The sequence below is a fragment of the Artemia sp. Qi Xiang Cuo genome, chromosome 1 (assembly GCF_049724085.1).
Source record: "Artemia sp. Qi Xiang Cuo chromosome 1, ASM4972408v1, whole genome shotgun sequence".
In the NCBI taxonomy this organism is placed as follows: Eukaryota; Metazoa; Arthropoda; class Branchiopoda; order Anostraca; family Artemiidae; genus Artemia; species Artemia sp. Qi Xiang Cuo.
Genome location: NC_142794.1, coordinates 95063859 through 95080957, shown reverse-complemented (window position 1 = coordinate 95080957; position 17099 = coordinate 95063859). Strand labels below are relative to the sequence as shown.

At 36.9% G+C, this 17099-nt stretch overlaps 1 protein-coding gene across 1 annotated transcript in view; it reads left to right on the top strand.

Moving 5' to 3' along the window:
* Nucleotides 1-504: 504 nt before the first annotated feature.
* The window catches only part of LOC148956952 (uncharacterized), a 73829-nt gene continuing 57234 nt past the window's right edge, over nucleotides 505-17099 (top strand). The window contains exon 1 of the mRNA XM_089096946.1: nucleotides 505-546. Coding sequence (XP_088953072.1) covers nucleotides 514-546 — 33 coding nt within the window. The 5' untranslated portion in view covers nucleotides 505-513. The remainder of the gene's footprint in view (nucleotides 547-17099) is intronic.

Sequence of the window (17099 nt, the reverse complement as noted above, 5' to 3'; positions counted from 1 at the left end):
TTTTCAGATTCAGATTTATTCACCAATAAATAAAATTTAAAACACAATACTCTTATCACCCTTCGAAAGCTCTGTGGCCAGGGAATTCAACAAATTGAAAAATTAGGGGGTAGTCCCCCTCCGCAACAACCTGGTACCCTTTATTATCTGTACCTTTTGCTCGATTATATTTTTAATTCTTCTGCCCATGTTGGCGAACATCGTTTAGAATCAATCAAGAAAGGAAATCATGACTATAGGGGGGACACAATAGTGCATTCATAACCTCAAGTTGTATGCTAATTCTATAACAGCTGGCACTCGTTAATCTTTTTTCCACCCTGGAAATTTGTCAGCCAATCATTTTTCAATATGTTGAAATCAAAACGATGATTCGTCAAATATAAGATGACGTTACAATTCAAACCAATGAAAAGTGGTAACGCAATTTCTCAGTGAAGCCGCGCGGGAATCCTAGGCACGTTTTCAGTCTGAGTTGAAATGTTGAAAAGAGTGGAACGTTATTTGGATTAGATGAAAATTCCAGTATTTTGGCACAGTGATTCCGTATGTAAATTTATTTTATTACCTTCAGGGATAGTATGCACTTCAATTTTGGTTAGATGAATGTTTTCGGAAATAGAAATTTTGCAGGCCTTATCTGTGACGCTTGAGCGAGGAATTACGGGCTATCGGGACGCAAAATTCAGGTTTGGGAAAATGCGAGCCCTAAGTCCCCTTTCCTCTGTATAAAGCCTGTTTTCTATATAATATCCTTTTTTTTCGTCCTATTTGAAATTATATAGGCTAATGCGTGCACGCATCCAACAACTGTAATAGTGTAGACCCTAGCGAGTGCGACTGCCAGGAGCCAAGGCTCAGACTTGTTCCTAGGATTGGTGGTTCCCGGGGAGAAATTATTTACAGTGCCCTCTCCCGACTCAAATGTAAGCAAAAAACCGAATCAAAATGAAAAATTTATCCGAATGGGTAATCCTGCAGCCAGGACACCCCCGCCCAGCTGCGATGCTCAGGGCATCTGGCCCGGTTGGAAAGTTGGAGCCAATTTTCCCATATCAATAAAAATTTACAGTAAAAGCTAAAAATAAGCCATTTGGTACCATAAAGGTACTATTTAATGCTATAAAAATAATAGAAAGGTACTTTATAGTACTATAAAGGTAAATATGTACTAAAAAACTGATCTGTTTCTGTTGATGCTTTGATTATGCAGCTTTATCTTAGTTTTGACAAGATTTTTGAAGAAACTAAATTTCAGCGGAGGGCAGTGGCGGATCCAGAAGGGCCCTAACATTGTATAAAGTAGTGTAACTTACTTAATTAACGAAAGTTTGCGTTAATTAAACTTGCCCCTAACGCAGGTTAATCGGATCAACCTATTTTGCGCCCCCTCTAAAAATCCTGAATCCACCACTGGCTGGGGGGGGGTAAACATAGGTATTCGAGGGGCATTTGCCCCCTGCCCCATAGCAAATCACGCCCCTGTTGTACTTTATGTGAGATTGTGAAGAATTAGAGGATATGAGACGAAATTTTTGGCTTAAAGTAATAGGGGAAGAGTGGATGATTGAAATTTTGAAGAGTAATTGCCTATCTAATATGACGAGCATTGGGAAGTATACTTTCTGTGATGGTACATCGTAGACAGTTCCTGGGAGGGGGGGTGGAGATTGGCACGATAAGCATGAGGAATATGAAAAGATTTGAATTTGAATAGCATATCTTTAGAATAAGATGTGCTAGAATAAAAAGGAAACATTTTTAGATTGCTAATTTTATGCTAACTTTAAGCTTGTTTTAATTTTATGCTCACTCCAGGGGGGGTGAAGGGTTTACCAAAGGAGTTTTTTTTAACTCACTTTAACTTTGTTTGGTACTCTTGCATTATGCGGGCCTTTCTAAAAAGTCAAGTTTGGTTAATGCTAATGAAATAAAATAAAATAGGATGAATATATAAAAGTTTAGAAACAAATTTGGGCTATATATTTGCTCATTAGGGGGGGGTAAAGTATTGCATAGCCTATATTAAATACGTAACCTAACCTAACCTAGGTACCTCCCCCCTCCCTAAACCCCAAAAACCCAGAGTTTAATGTCGTATACACAATGAAAACCACGATATCATTGCCTAGTCCATAGCGGTAAACACCCGAGAGGCCCGCATAATGCAAGAGTACCCTTTGTTTTAATTTTATGCTCACCCAGGGAGTTTACATCCAGGGGGAGGGGTTTACCAAAGGATTTTTTTCTGTGGGTGGGGGGGTTACAGAAAACTTCAAAAAGACATACAAATTTGTTTATTCTCATTTTCGGAATATACATTTTAATGCCATAACTTAAATGAAACTTAATAGAATGATTTAACCTATCGAGCTGGATAAGTGATTATGTACTTGTCTATGGTACTATATTTTGATTTCCTTAAATGTGAGAGGTAATCTTCCCATTCTAAACTGGATTGAAAAACGACAAAATTATTATTCTAACTTGGATTGACTTTGCTGTGAAATTGTTTGAAATCTGGCTTTGTTTACTTGGTCAAGATTGGTTTCAATATTTACCTTTCTTCTTCCTTGACTGTATGCATCGGCGAGCTAAACATCGGCGAGCGACTGTATGCATTGGTCTTATTCTTATTCATCCGTGGTACCAGCAAAGGTGTTTGAATCAGATGAAACCGGTTATTTGCATGTGCTTCTCTTATGGCACCGAACTTATGAGATGTCTGTTAATTCGCGTATTGCAAATCTCCATTATCTGTTATCTACTCAGGTAATTAATCTAGGATCATGAGACACTCGTTAATGTTCCAAATTAGACACGGTCTGTTAGTTGCTGTCTTTCCAACTGTTCAACTTGTTTACTGGCTTCTCGTTGGATCGTTCTTATCGAAGGGATTTTGCTTTGCTTTATTTGGACTTAACTCTTATTTGCTGATTTGAAGTCTGGTAGGTTTTCCTTCCTTCATGAACACAAGCTTTTGAATTTCGAAAGACCTTAAATGTATCTTATGTGCTGAGGCATGGCCAGGGATTTACTAAGGAACTTTGTATAAAGCAGAGGTAGAGATATCGGATCATAATATTTGGATAAGCCACATACACAGGGGGAGGGGTCTTTGCTCCTCTTGAATGTGTGAAAAGTCGTGCTTCCCCCTATATTTCCTTGTTTATTTGTTATATTTCACTAATTTGTTTAAGTTGCACCCTCTTTCCTTGAGATAAGATTCATATTTACGTGCCTGACTTGAACGCAAAGTCTAGGTTAGGCTCGAAGTATCAGGAGATTGGTTTGAGCCCCAAGGCTAGGGTAATTCTTTGCCAGATTGTGGACAATCCATGCCAACAAGATTAATGTATTTTCTTTCCGGTAGAATGTTTCAATGTTTGGTCTTACAATCAGCGATGCACTTCAGGGCTGTGTTCGATTCTTTCTTGTACATCCCGTATTTAAATTTTGGTCTTTTTTTCTGATAGAGTTATCAACGTGGAATGGTCTTTCGATTCGTTTCTTTTAGGCCTTCATCTCATATCTTTTTTATTATAAAGTTTCACACAATCTACACCTTTTGATACATCATTTGAATTGGCCAGCCATCAGCTATTTCAGAGACAAAGATTATCGCATTAGAATCAATGAAATCCGTGTTTATAGAGGGGTGGTAAAAAGAAGTGGGAGAACTCCATAAGATTTCCTCTTTGCACGTCCTCCAGCACAAATCTCTCCCTCAGCAATGACTGAACCTATGGTGTTAACCGCAAGTGGAAATATGCCCGACTAATATGGACGAGGGAAGCAGAGAGCTTGTTTTTACTTATTTAATCCAGTGAAGAGGGTTAACAAAAAAGTGAAAGTCTCCCTTTTCGTTTATTAGGGCCCTATAAAGTGCTGCCATTGCTCGGTTCACTAATAGGAAATTACAGGTTTCACAAGAAGTGTCATATGAGAGTCGAAAGAGCCACTTGGTCGTGGCTCTATTGAGTTACATATACAGAGTGGCTGCTACTGGCCCATGCACCCTGATGAATGTTTTAAAACCCTTCCCTGTAGTCGCCTGTATAAAATTGGCTCTGTAACTTGCCCATCTTTTTTTTGGGCGGGACCACTTGATGTTGAACCTTTGACAAAAGTTTTCGGTAACACCTCTCTTTGCCACCCTCATAAAGTGTTATTATTCATCAGACTGGAAAAGAATATCGCCAATTAACTGACGGTTTAAAAATATCTAGTAAATACGAAGGTGACAATTTTGTTGCCACGCCAATAGGTATAAATTTCACAGATCAGCCTCTTCAGAGGAATTCTTCTGTTCTTGGATTTATTCCTTTTGTAGATTTATTTTACCGTGATATATCATTCTGATAGGAACAATTCCTTTGATAGGTCTCGTGATTAACGTAGCTTGCTCGTCCTCATTGTAAAACATTTAGGCAACGAAAGTCAGTCAAGTTATACAGCTTGATAACAACTGGATAACAATATGGATAACAATAAACTGGATAACAATATGGGACGTAGTGTTGCCACTCGACTGATACCAAAAAGCGGTGCCGGTCGATGAAAAGACGGTGTTTTTGCGGTATCCTCTCTACCGAAACACGGTATAATTTATGCTGTATTTTGATACCCGTAATACAAATACATTGCCACTAGTTTCAACAAAAAGTTACTTTTAAAAGCAATTGATTTCCTTGCTACTTTTCTAGAAAATGGATACTATTCTTAATTATTTTCTTAAGTGGTATATTCTGCCATGCATTTTGAACAAGAAAGGTAGAATAAAAATGAAAAAGACATCCCCTAGATACCCACTCAATATATAAAGAGGGGAAAATACTCCCCAACGATAAATTCATATTTTTTCCCCACTTTCTGGCACTCTCACCCGATCTTCATCACTAGTAGCTCGTGCAGACCACCCGTTCTCTAGAAAATTGGAAGCAGGATAATCTACTCTTTTCTGTTTTAAACTAGATTAAAAGTTTATTTATCAATATTTGTTTCATTTTTGGCGCGAACTCCAGAAACACTGTGTATACTGTCGTTTTTGTCCCATTTTTCTATTTCGAAGTCCTTTGATATACCAGCCTTGAAAACGAAAAATTTCGCGAGTTCCGCAGCAGCCTATTCATTCATGTATCAGTAGAAGTAGAAAGCAAAAATTTGTCCCTTTTCCCGTACGGTGACACTACTTAGGATATATTCAGGGATAAGTTATTTCACGTTATAAATACGCTGATCAAAGTCATTTTATGGTATAATTGCGGTATGCGGTATGATCAGAAAAAAGTGCGGCATTTCTCTTGAAATTGCCGTATTATAACGCAAAATGCGGTATAAGTGGCAACACAGATGGAATGATAATAACTAGGATTTTTCAGATATATACAATGTACCTCTAGAATTCTTTGAATGATATGATATTATTTATTAACACTAAAAGCCCTACTGGGCCATGGTTAATACACAATACACTTCAAAAATAAAAAAATGATAACAGCCTTATTATAAACAAAACAAAAATAAAGTGATCTCTATGCTCCATGTCCAGTCCAATAAATCTTCCCAAATTCTTTATCCCTGGAAAATTTCTATCTCTTAATATATATATATATATATACCCACCCATTCCTCCCTTTCGAACCACCCCGGAAAAATTTCCTCTCTCAAACCTCTTAACTCCTTGCATAAACATGAAAAAATGAATTAAATGTCCTTTAGTTTTCTAGAATCTCTATAAATTTCTCATGATGTATGCCTACTATCTTCTCCCTCAACCGCAAGAAGAATCTGATAAAATACCTGCAAAATGCTTGATTTTCAATTCAAACTCAACTGACTCCGTATGAACTTTTAATAAATGTAAAAGTTCATTTGTTCAAATTCATTATATTATGCTGACATCGTTTAAGCTAAAAGGCACTAAATGACACATTTAACTTACATTGAAGTGCATCCGAGGTACTCAGATTTTCATTAGAAATTGCTAATATAATGTTATATGGTATAATGACATATATGATATATATAGTATATAATATAACAGATAATATAATGACATATGCATAAGAAATTGCTGCTCAAGAGATCTTAGTTATTTTCTCCTTCATGTACGAGAAGATTAATGTATTGGACAACCAATTAATTTTCCTCTAAAATCTTGGCTTTTCAGAGAAAATAAGGTAAGCCTACTTATGTGTTATATAACACTCTCGAGAACTTGTATCATGAACATAAAACAAAGCCGGTTTTCGCAGTGTTTATACCAGACAATTAGATTCGGCTCGGTGGGAAACTACGTTATAGTTATGTTTAATTAAATATTTAGTTGGTACTTTGGTTAGGTTACGTACTTAATATATTGCGCTCTGGGTGACCCCCCTTCCATAATTCTTTGTTGTAGTTTTTATTATTTTATTACTAAAATATTGTATTTTCATCATATTTTGTTTTATTTTATAACACACTTTTATTTTATTTTGTGTATTATATAACAAACAAGTACCGAGAAGAAAATTGAACTCATTGGCTAGTAAGAATAACAGTAAAAATATAAAAAGTATTGAGATTACGGAAATTTAACTGATAGGAATAAAGACCTAAACACAGGGTCAAGAATCAAATAAACCTATCAAGATTTTGTTTACAATTTTTCAATGTGCAGCCCAAGCAGTGGCGTAATTTCGTCAAAATCCTGGAGGGGGGGGGACAAAGTCTGAGGGAATTTCCCCAAGCCATGTGAAAATGACAGTGAAGATGAAAAAACGAGCCATATAATACCATAAAGGCAAAGGTATACTTAAGAAAACTGATCTGTTTCTGTGAATTATTCAGTTATGTTGGCCTCTCTTAGTTTTGATAAAATTTTTGAAGATGCTAAATTTCAGCTAGGGGGAACTGGGGTATGGGGGGAAGCTGGGGCCCGGGGGGAACTATTCCTCTACCCTTCCCCATGGGAAATTGTGCCCTTAAGCCCACGATTGCTATTCTCCAGATTGAGTGAGTGGTGGGTGGTAGTTGAGGGCCGGAATAATTTTTTGGACAAGAATGAATAAGATTAGCTGAATATCTTATTGTGCGAGAGTGAAACTACCTTCGAGTTTTTTCAAGAATGAAGGAAGAAAGGTTCAACTAAGATTTTATGCTTTCATTTTGATATCCCAAAGCCATAAAAAAATTAAAATTTGAGTTTTATTTTAGTCGAATTTAGAATCCAAAAACTGCTAATTCGGAGCGGTTCAAATAAAGGTATATATATATCGAGTATTTGAAATTGATCAGACCCGTACAGGTTTGCAATCCACACTATTTTGACACTAAATCCAGTACTTTTTTACTATTTTACTTCTCTCTGTCAGTATTAGGCTATTATGATGATACTTGCGTACTAAACGTACTCTTTTATATACTGCTAAAGAAGTCAAGTTATGTTAATGCTAATGAAATAAAATAAAATAGGATGAATATATAACAGTTTAGAAACAAATTTGTGCTATATATTTGCACATTAGAGGGTGGGGTGGGGGGTGGGTAAATATTACCATATATTAAATACGTAACCTAACTTAACCTAGGTACCTTCCCCCCCCCCGTAAACCCCGAAAAACAACAGTTTAAATATCGTAAAAGCAGTGAAAACTACTCTTTGCATTCCAATTGTTAATAACGGTGTCTTGAAATAACCAGTCTGGCGGGTACCTGTCCCGGTCAGTATATAAAAGAGTACGTTTAATACTTAAGTACCATTATGATTTCAGTGTTTTTTATTGAAGATCAAGCCGTATCTAGTATTTTTTTTTTTTTTGCAAGGTTCACGAGATAATTGAGAAAAGTAAATCCAAAGGAATGACATGCTCCTTACTGCAGAATTCTAAAATTTTTACAACTTTGCAGCTTACATATATACGCAAGGCCGTATCCAGGGGGGGGGGGGTTACCCGGTTTGAACCCCCCCCCCCGAAATTTTTGACCGAGTCAAAAATTAGTAAAACCTAGGTAAAAATCAGTAAAATTAGTCGAAAATTGAGTCAAAAATTAGTAAACCCCCTCCCCGAAAAAAAAATCCTGGATCCGCCCTTGTATATACGGTTTTAGTCACTTAAAATACAGAAAATGTCAAACCGTTAGCGTTAAATTTGTAAAAAAAAGGTGCTGCTTCTTGAAAGAAAATGCTGTTTTTGTTGCATTAAAATAGACATTTTGACGGTTCCAATCATTTTATTCATCATTGGTCTAATCTCGATTTAGGACACGTTTTGTTGCGTCACATCAAAGGAAATGGGGTGGTGACGCTCCTTAGTAAGTAAGATTTTCGAGGAAAAAGTAAAAGAGCAATAGTAGGCTATAAAAGATTAAAACGATAGGCTATAAACCAAAGTTTTCTGTATTATTTTGGGTGCTCTGGGTGAGTTTCATAAGTTAAAATGTTGACTGAGTGGTTTGCCTTTGACGTGAAGGAGAACTGAAAGGCATTAACTAAATGCTGCTGAATTAGCGCAGAAGCAAAATCAGATGAAAGTAGTTTTGGGCCTAAAATAGTTTGTATAAGAGAAATCGGTAATTCAAATCTCATGGATTTTGTATGAACTAATAGCTCTTGCTATTTTCATATGATTGGGGGGGGAATGCAATCTAAATTTCACCCTTTTTTCTGGACGTCGACTTCTGACAGATCTGCCACTGTGTTTTTTTTTTCGTTTTTTTTTTTTATAAAAGGACCAGAGGTTTTTATATAGGTGAAGAGGAGAGGGATTTGGGGAGAGGATGGCTTGTGTGCCCTATAGGAACTAACCTGTATGGTGCCTCAGCATATTTGTTTACGAAACTAACTATCAATTGGGCTTCTTCAAAGTGAACGCAGAAAATAATTTCGCTCTAGTTCTCGCCTAGACAACAGTATAAATTCTATTATCGGAATTGCTACAGATGAAGAAGGCGTGTATCTAGGGCCCCAAAACATAACAGCTACTTTGAAGCAGTTTGAACAACCGTTCAGACACATTCTGCTGACTCAACACCCATCATAAGCCCAGCTTCCGCTTCATTTGCTATACCGCACTGGAGTTTCAGGCAGTTTTTCCTACCACTTACGTATTTAGAGATGTCTCATGTTCACTGTTAGGGGCCTCATTTAGCCAATGCGAAACAATTAACCCCCCTCCTCCTAACTTGTCTTGTCGCTTCAAAGCTTGCTATCTCTTATGCTTTCCCCGACTTGATTATTCCGTGCCAACAGACATGGTATTTCTTTTCAGTTGCCGTCATTATGGTGCAGACAGAATCCAGTCTCGGGAAAATGTAGGAGTTCCTTTTGTTCATAATAAAATCAGAACACGGAAAGACGCGAAGATTAAATTTCCTCAACATGGAACTGGTAGGCTGAGACCCGACACAAAGATAGTATGGTAGTATGGCATAACTAATAAAGTGACAAACGTGTCCCCTTCTTTCGCTTGCTATAATCAATGTTGGACCTAGAGAAAGGGAGAGGGCAAGAAAATAGAAAACATATTTGATCACTAATACTGGCCACCAAGTTTTTAGCAAAGCAAGGCTTAGGCTTTCGTAGTTCTAAGTCAGATCAAAAGGAAAATTTCCTTGAGCTCTTTGGGTTGTTGAGGATTATTGATTCTCAACCTCAAGAAAGGCTGAAACATAGATATAGGCATTACAGTTCCTGGAAATTATAAAATAAATTCGTTAAAAGCATCACTTTTTCAATATGAAAGTCTCAATAGTCAGCAAATTGGCTTCTTTTGGTTACTGTTTTTTACCCAAAGTCTACTTTTACCCAAAATCTACATTTACCCAAAGTTAACCAAAATCTGTTTATCGGAGTTAAAAAAAAACTTGGACTCTCGAGTTAGAGAGGCTGGTAGACACTAGATAGGGCTACTGGTCTAACTCATGTCTGCAAGATAAAATTACGAATGAAATAAATCACTCGAGTTCTTTTGTGTCTTCTGAGCAGCGAATTAATTATGAAATTTCACCTGATTTCAGGGTCTAAAGGATCAACTTTTTACTCTGCGATTTCTAAATTGCTTAGTTGTGGCAGAAAAGCCACTTTGCCAGATCCATTCAGCTTCATGTGGGCCAAAGAATCCGAAGATTCACTGCTTGAAAACCCTTCAACTGATCCAAACGATCAAGAAAAGCTTGCAGGAGGGCCAAACAGCCAAATTCGTCTCAATTTGACAAAAAAAAACAAAAAAAAACAGCCAAACGAGAATTGACTGGCTGGTTTTTCAATTCCGATTTGCCTGCCCAACATTTTTATTGTTCGGTCCGAGTTTTCCTAGCTGCAAAGTTTCTTCAGCAAACTTTAAAAAATTATTGATATTTGACCCTTGCCCTTCCGATGACTTCAGCGACGATCGAGAGATGGTTAAGCACTATGATACATGTAAAACATATTTACGTGCTGTCTGTGGTGACGACAATGTTCATAATCTAATTGTGTAAAGAGAAGGCGAATTTTTAATAAAGGGAAGTAATAAAGAGAAGACGATAAAGCAATAAAGAGAATGGCTAATTTTTACAGCGAGGACGATGCTATTGACCATTTCGTTGCATTAGAAAATAGGCGGTATTTCGTTTTTTTGTTTCTTTTTTTTCGTTTTTTATTCTCTTATTAGTACACTTATCTTTTTTCTTCTAGTTTGTAGAAATAGTTTCATGGTAATTAAAAACACTTCGATTTTGTATGTGAGGGGAGTGTTGGTCTATCAATAAACAAAGATAGGCTACAGTTTAAATTCCCATCCTGTTGAGACTTTACCATGATTTGAAAAGCCTGCGGGGTCTAAATGTCCCCCCTTTCCCCTAGGTTTTGGTGAAATAAGGGGCTGGACTTGCCAAGGGTGGTTTTCAACCAACCATTTATATTGTTTGTATTTCATACCCTTCCTTAGTTGTCCTATCTGTGACTTCTGTTCCTTGTAATAACTTCTATGAGAAATATGAAAATTCATTCTTATGATCGATCATTTATATGACAAATCATGGTACTGGTGCATTATGCGGGCACCGCGAAGAAGTCAAGTTTGGTCAATGCTAATGAAATAAAATAAAATAGGATGAATATATAATAGTTTAAAAAAAATTTGGGCTATATTTTTGCACATTAGGGGTGGTGGTGGTAAAGCATAGCATATATTAAATATGTAAGCTAACCTAACCTAGATACCTTCCCCCCTCCTTAACTCTAAAAAAGAATCGTTTAAATATTGTAACTCCTTGAGAAACCACGGCTTTGCAATCATTTATCTATAGTTGTCTCTTGCAAATAGCCCGTTTGAAGGGTTTTGTCGGGTGACTGTAGCTTTTCCCGTTTGACATTCCACATACATATATAGCGATGCCCGGAAAATGCACCAGTACCCAGATCATTTACACGTAATCATTTGCCTACGGATTGTTCTGGGTATCCGGCTGACTGACCTTATTTCAAACAGTAAATTGTACGAAAAATGCCGTTCAATCCCGCTTTCTAGGGCTATGATGAGAGAAAGGTTAAGATGGCTTGGGGACGTTTTGCGGATGAAGGATAGCAGATTGCCGAAGACTGTCCTTTTTGGTCAAATGCTAAACGGAAAGCAGTTCGTCCGCGGTTGGGGTGGGAGGATGTCATAAGCAAAGGTTTAAGGGAAATGGTAATTTCCTGAGAGGGTTTAAAAATGGAGGCCTTGAATAGATTGGGATGGATGAGGGGCGTTCGTAGCTGTGTTGGCCAAAGGCGGCTTGGCGATGCGGTGAGTTGTTGTCAGTTTTTTCACTCTGTCGTAAAATTCCTGTTTTCTGAAATTCTGCCTTTTGAGTTAACTCAATCGATTATGCCTCGTCCAAGTTTCATATTTTGGACATATGGAAACGTGACGCATTCAGATCGCAAAATCGGCTTAAGATATGGCCTTTCATAAATCGTACGCACGTGCGCCGCAAGCTTTTTATTCCTTTTTTAGTTCGCGAGGCAGCTTTTTATTCCTTTATAGGTCCTCCACATTTGTAGTAACTCCAATGTTTCCTTTTAGAACAGTTCCCTGATCAATTTGGAGGAGTAGAATTAGTCCGCAATAGGCGTGTACAATAAGGAAAAGGCAGGTTTTTTAGTGTGGACCTGTGGTATATATGGCATGAATTATATCACATGTGGCCAAAAAAGGGGCACTCCGTGATATGAATGCGTGGCCGAGAGTGCCTAACCTTTTGAGTAAAACTAATTGCTGAAACAGGGTTTAAGAATAAATTCATAGCAAAATCTTTCATATTCAAGGACACCTAAGTCCCTCTATATTAAGGTTTGTGGGCACATTGTCTTTACCATTGCCTTTCTTTGAAACTGGTGAAACAAAATCAAAAGACATTAACTCTGCTGTTAGTGACATCTTCTTTTCCGAAACAGCTAAAGAAATATGGAGCTTCAGAATGGCATAATACTTAAGTTTAAAAAAACTACGAACAGTCCAGGTTCATGAGGATTGACTTTATTACATTTGAAGGGAACGGAGGGGGAGGGGTGCATAAAAAAGCCAACTAACGAATTATATAAATAACATGTAGGGAAACCCTTCAGGTACTAAGGTCATCAAAATAAAGCGCTCTTTCCAGCTCGAACCATCTCAATAAGTCTATTCGTACCTGAAAATTGTTATTTACTAGCCTATTTTTCCTGATTGTTTCAAAGTTACGTAGTTTTTATGGCAGTATCACATTTTCGTCAGTGGTGCCACATTGAACTGTGAAATCATCCGTATTTATCATCCGTATTATCATCCGAAAAAATGCTCTTTTAAATAGTAAAACCAAACTGATTATCGCAAATCTATTTATTCTAAGAATTCGTAGTTGATTCCTGTTAACTTGTTTAGAATTTTCATTTTTTTCCATTTTTTTCTTATTTGATTGTTATAACAAAATGACATTTGACAAAAATACATAGTTTCTCAAGTTCAGTTTCTTTTACTAAAAACTAAAGAGATAACTTCGAAATTAGACGTTTTAGTTTTACAATTATATAACAATACTTCGGTGATAAAGGCCCATTTAGAGCATTTATTCTTGAATCATGGAGAAAAAGTGTCAAACAGGAGCGTAGAGTGGGGGTTTGAGGGGGCCACAACCCCCTTATCATCCGTAAAAAGCAAAGACAAACTTTCTTCTGATTCCCGAAAACAACTACAATTTCAAAGGAATGCCACAACTTCTTACCCGTTCGGTACTATTATGTTCTCAGCTTAGTTTTTGATGCTTTTTATCCATTTTCCTTTCTAATTAATTTGTCACCTGCTTTGAAAAACTGCTTAACTGTATATGACAATTTCTTTTTTTCTATTAAAAATCGAATTCCCGGTTTTTTCGAATTTTAATAATTTTAATATATATTTGGTTCTGCAAGTTTTCATTTAATCACTTCAAAAAATCAGATTTCAATTTCTCTGCCATCGGTACTTCAAAAATTCAGACATTTAATTAAGTTATGGACCTGATAAAGTTTTTAAAAAGATCTTAAACAAAGATCTTAAACCTAGGTTCCTGTTCCGCCAAGTTTTTGTAATAGTGTCACGTAATTGTAAGACTTCCAAAACCAAGGGATTTTTGCCAGACATATCAAAAGCAATTTGGTTACGGATCGTTAAAAATCTCTGCTGTAAGGAAAAAGTTCATTTCGAAGAGGAACGACTCATTACATAAGGAGGTAAAAAAGAAGAACATTGAAGTACCGAGGACAGTAAAAGTGAAAGCTGATTGTCTGAATTGGTTGAGAGGACACTTAAACCTAGCCCCCATCCCTTCGGGCCACCACGTAATATAAATGTAATCTTGTCGTATTAAAGGGTGCATATGTAGGACCTTTAGAGAAATGGTTCTAGGCACTTATCCCCCCCCCGGTGATTAAACTCGCCGGGGGGGGGGATAAACGCCGGCCACCAAAGAAATACGCTTATGTCGTCTATTCTATCTATTGCATTTAAACGGGTAGCAGAAAAGACTTCAAATCCAAGGGGTATCGACCCGATTCCTGACAGTTATATTTTGCAGGGTGGCTAATATGGTCCACCCGTCCCACGGTCATTTTAACAAAGTAACCTACCGATCTCGCTATTTTCAACTTTGCACTTTCGCACTGTGAAGATTTTAGAAAATTTACCAAACGTCACATGATTCGAAGCAAGGTACCATAAAATTCTGTTTTTTTGAGTAAGTTAATTTAAAAAAGAATGATTTAAAGAGTTGTATTAAACCAGAGATGAGCAGAAACAAAGTTAAATAATTTTTCAAGCGAAAAACTGTCATAAATCACCATCAATAAATAAATGAAACCCGGAACGAACAGAAATTACAATAAATAACCTAATGTGTGCCTTCTAAACACCAGAATATAATTTGTACCTAAATGAAAGCAGTCTTCGTTTCGTGCTATATGTACTAACATCAAAAAATAAAAGAAAAAAAGATCACCATCATAATTAAGATTACTTAAAAAAAAGGAAATGAATGTAGATTGACAGTTCAATATAGGCCTACATACTGATAACCATTTCTGAAAGCAGGACCGTATCCAGGATTTTTGTTTGCGAGGGGGGGGGCTAAAAATAAAAAAAACACATCAAAAATATGTTTATATGCATTTTTGTTACGTTTTTACGAGTCAGACAAACATTTTGGGGGGTTCAAACCCCCTACCCCCACCCTGGATACGGCCTTTCCTGAAAGTCTTATTAATTTTGTATTTATTAAAGTTAAAAAAGAGAAAACATTTAAAAAGTATTTTGTTTTCAGTATGTCGAGATCTCCCTCAACATGCCCAGAAAGTTTCAACTTAATACCCTTAGCTGTTCCTGGGATATTGCGGATACACTCTTTTGACAACCTACGTACACATTCCATATTTCAGTTTAATTCAATATCCTCCCTCAACATTCTTTGAAAATATTTCCTTAATACCCTTAGAATTAGTACCTTGATTGGTTCAACATCCCCCTCAACATGCACTGAAAGTTTCAACTTAATACTCTAAGCTATTTCTTGGATATAGCTAATACGCTCTTTTGACGACCTGTGTCAACATAGTGGGTTTTGATTTAGTTGAACATCCCCCTAAAATTCCCTGAAAGTTTCACCTTAACACCATTAGCTAAAGTAGTAGTAGTCGTAGTAGCTGTAACAGATGTAGTAGCGGCAGTAGTAGTAGTAGCAGTATGCACATAGTGCCTTTTGGTTAGTTCAACATCACCCTTAATATGCCCTGAAAGATTCAACTTAGTACTCTTAAGCTGTTCCTGAGAAATTCCTGATAGACCTACGCAATTTCTACAACCTGTGCGCCTATAATGCATTTTGATTTAGTTCTACACTCCGAAGGTTGAAGGTTGGAAGGTTGCAAGGTTTTCGTCTGAATACCCTTGGCCTTTTTGGACATCAAGGGTCAAACATGCCCCTTTTCCCATTAACAAATACGATACCAGTATGTGAACAATGGGCGAATTTTTTAACTTACAGCCATTGCCCTAAGGGCTATTGGGAAATTTTGAGCGACTATCTTGGGGGAAAAAGGACATGTGAGAGGGGCTGGGTATCCTCCAATTGCTTTTGAATCTTAAAAATCTCGCAAGCACTTTTATTTTCCAATCGAATGAGTCCCTTCCGAAGATCGTACGACAGATTCTTCCATGCGTAGTGCCTTAGTGAAAAGAGACCACTTCGCTCTTTACTTGGACAGAGCTATTGTGCCGCCTATGATTAACATTAGTTTTTCCTACTTCTCTCTTCAAGTTCCTGGTAGTTTTTTAATGGAGTTTCAGAATTTAAGTAGAATAAAACATTGGCTTTTCATAGATATGTTAACTGTGACTGAAAGTATAGCTATTTCTCTGCGATGAATAGCTAAGAATAAACAGTTCTATCTTCATGCAAGTTGAATAAATATACGTTTTTTACTTTTGTCATTAAATATTTTACAGCTTTCAATAGGTGTGAGGTTTCAGATAGAATGATTGCATGACTTTTCGTGATATCAAACGAAAAAAAGAAGAAAAAAAAACAAGTTTTTTCAACTGAAGGTAAAGGAACAATGTTAAGCTTCAAACGGACAGAAATTATTCCTTAATATTTGGGGGCCACCCCTCCCTCAACCGTCGCTCTTTACACTGATTCGTAAATATTAAAAAAAAAGTATCATTAAAATTCAACGGCCCTTGTGTTTGAGCAGTCTTTCTTCAAGAATTGTGACAAAAAGTCAAACTTTCATGTAAAGAACGAGGGTTGCGGAAGGGGCAACCCCCCTCATATACAAAATAATTTCTGTTTATTGCAAGTTTTAATGGTGCTCCTTACTTTCAACTGAAAAACCTTTTTTTCATTTAATTTCTGACCATTTTAAAAGCATGCGAGGTAATCCCCTTCTCCCCCCACCACGTGTAAAATTCCCCAGAAAATCCTACCCTGAAACTTCCTCCTCACGGAAAATTCTCCACGTAGAAAATTCCCTCCCCCTCGCTAAATATCCCCTCCCACAAAAAAACTGTATGTTTCCCAATAACAATTGCTACGTGCAAACAATGAACAGTTTACGTAATTTATAGGCCTTTCTCCTGGGATTTAGGACGGTCGTTTCATTCCCTAATGTATAGCGGACTTCTCTACTATGCTGAATCAAATGGTTATCTCGGAACTTTGATTAGATGTTTTTGGGGAAAAGGGATGTGAGGGGGGGGGCACTTAAAAGCACTCTAGAACTTTTGGTTTCCGTTCAAATGATCCCTCTCCCTATCTTCTAGGACCATTGGTTGGATACGATCACCTCTGGAAAAAAAAAACACGTAACCATGATCTTTCTTCCGGCAAAAAAAAAGGAAAAGAAAATTTACAAATTCCAAATTTATGCAGATAAAAATTCTGGATACATCCTTGGTCGGGGGCTAAATATTTTTGTTGGGTAGTCTACCTTTTATTCTTTTACTATACATTTGAGGGTCGAAAAATGTGTATTCATACAAGTGGTTTCTGTAGCTATTAGAAGGGGTGAGATGCTATTGAGGAATACGAATTTGTAAATAAATCAGAGAGACGCCAATTTCAGAAATCATACTCACCATTAT